This window comes from Lepidochelys kempii, chromosome 14, assembly GCF_965140285.1.
Source record: "Lepidochelys kempii isolate rLepKem1 chromosome 14, rLepKem1.hap1, whole genome shotgun sequence".
Taxonomy (NCBI): domain Eukaryota; kingdom Metazoa; phylum Chordata; order Testudines; family Cheloniidae; genus Lepidochelys; species Lepidochelys kempii.
The window spans coordinates 10,756,368-10,758,552 of NC_136393.1; the positions used below are offsets into that span (position 1 = coordinate 10,756,368).

At 44.2% G+C, this 2,185-nt stretch overlaps 1 protein-coding gene across 1 annotated transcript; it reads left to right on the forward strand.

The window, feature by feature from the left end:
• Positions 1-264: 264 nt before the first annotated feature.
• SMIM36 (small integral membrane protein 36) lies at positions 265-549 on the forward strand. Its single transcript, XM_073310871.1, has one exon. It carries the CDS (start codon positions 265-267, stop codon positions 547-549), a length of 285 nt encoding a protein of 94 aa, XP_073166972.1.
• Positions 550-2,185: the final 1,636 nt, after the last annotated feature.

Sequence of the window (2,185 nt, forward strand, 5' to 3'; positions counted from 1 at the left end):
GGAAGATGGATAGTCTGCTGTTGGTAAAGGAATCAAATTTAGCTTCTGCCAATGTAGGCAACCTGGTATTAAAAGAAGGAGCTTAAGTTATTAAACTGAGCAGCTTTAATCATCCAGTTCAGGGAAATCCATTGCTGCAGGAGTGCTGAGGCTTAATGTATTTTTACTGCAAAGCCAATACATTTATTCTGATCAGCTAGCCATTGCTCACTAGTGTGTATGAAACTTCATTCTCTGACTTCTCAGGCAGCAGTACAGGATGAAATGGATTTTTACTTGGAAATTGACCCTGTAACCTTGAACTTGATCATCCTGGTAGCTAGTTATGTTATTCTGCTTTTGGTGTTCCTGATTTCTTGCGTGCTATATGACTGTAGGGGAATAGATCCCAATAAGGAATATGCTCCTGAGATTCCTACGGATTCCCAGCCTCCAATCCGATTGGTGGTGATGCAACAGAACTGCCCTGGTACCCGCTGGGCCAAAGGACTTGTCTCTGCTTATGAAAATTCTTCTGATCTGCCAGGGAAAAGAACTACTGTGGTTTAGGGGCCCACCAATTGCTTCTGCGTTCAAGTATCTATGGATAAGCTTGCCTTATCTGCCATGTTTACTTTCAGTTTGCAAATGGATAATACCCCAGCAAGGTAAGTTGAAACAGTGACGGATTTGATGTGGTGGTGTCACCGGGTGAGTTATTTTGTGTTTGGCTCTGTTCTGTGTTCATCCAGTCCTAGATGACTTGCAGTCCCACCAGTCATGCCATAAGAGAGAGGGGGCCTAATTTTTATTGGCACCAAGGGTATGTCTACACAGCAAAGGAAAACCCGTGGCTGGCCCATGCCAGCCGACTCAGGCTCGGGTTGCAGGGCTGTTTCATTACTGTGTAGATGTCTGGGCTTGGACTTGAACCTGAGCTCTAGGACCCTCCCACCCCACAGGGTCCTAGAGCCTGGACTCCAGCCTGAACCCAGAAAGCCACACAGCAATGAAACAGCCCCACAGCCCAAGCCCTGTGAGCCCGAGTTGGCTGGCACGGGACAGCCACGGGTTTTTCTTTGTTGTGTAGACATACTCTTAGAGCCCAAGCAGCAGTGACCCCCTACCCCACTGTGGCACTGGAAAGGGGCTTTTGTATAAATGAGATTTAGGTTCCGTGTCTTTATTTTTACAGGAACACAGCATTGTTCAATTAAACCTACCCCTGCAGGACTCAGCTGTACTATAGTGGGGTATCTGCATAGGGCTTTTATCAGCCAGACTGCAACTGACCTTGATAGGCTGTATATCTCTCAAGTGAAAAAAGAAATGCCTAGGGATTTTACAAGCATATATATGAGGTGTGTCTGATTTGAGCCTGCTGTGGCTGCTATCAGACTGTAGCATTTATAATGTCATTTGTAGGCTCCTCAGAGCTGGCCGAGCCAAGCCTGTTTTGAATCAGATACAATATGATCTTTAACCACTGCCGTAAATTGATTCTGAGTGCCCCTTTCTGTGTTACCGTCTTCCACTGAATGGTATATGGGGATTTGGATAGTTCTGGGCTGGGTATGATACCTTCATTCATTATGCAAACTTAAACCAGAATAAAACTATCATCAATGCAGAAAGAATGAGTCATAATCAATGCCCTCACTATTGAGAAATGTATTGCATGATCCTTTATAGCAAGTGCAATCAAGTTCTATTTACATACATGCATTTATATATGCACATTTCCCTGGTCTTTCTCACCAGCACGTTTCCTTTGCTGTATTAAATTGTGGAGGTTGGTCTGCAGCTGTGGCATTTGTACAGTCAAAATTTCTAGTATCTACAGTAATAACAGCATGATCTCCAAACAAATGCAAGAAAACTACACGTTAAGAGCCTTCTTTGTCAATGAAAACCTTCCTATCTATGGTATTTACATAACCCCCCCATTACCCTGGTATCTGAGCACCTCACAATCTTCAATGTACTTATCCTCACAACACCTCTATGAGCTAAGGAAGTGCCATTATCTCCATTTTACAGATGGCAAACTGAGGCATAGAGAGACTAACTTGCCCAAGGCTACACAGGAAGTCTGTGGTGGAGCAGGAAATTGACCCTAGGTCTCCCAAGTCCTAGACTAATGCCCGAACCACAGATTCCTCTGTTTCTGTATGCAGATTGCTTGAGTTTTTATGCTAAGGGTACA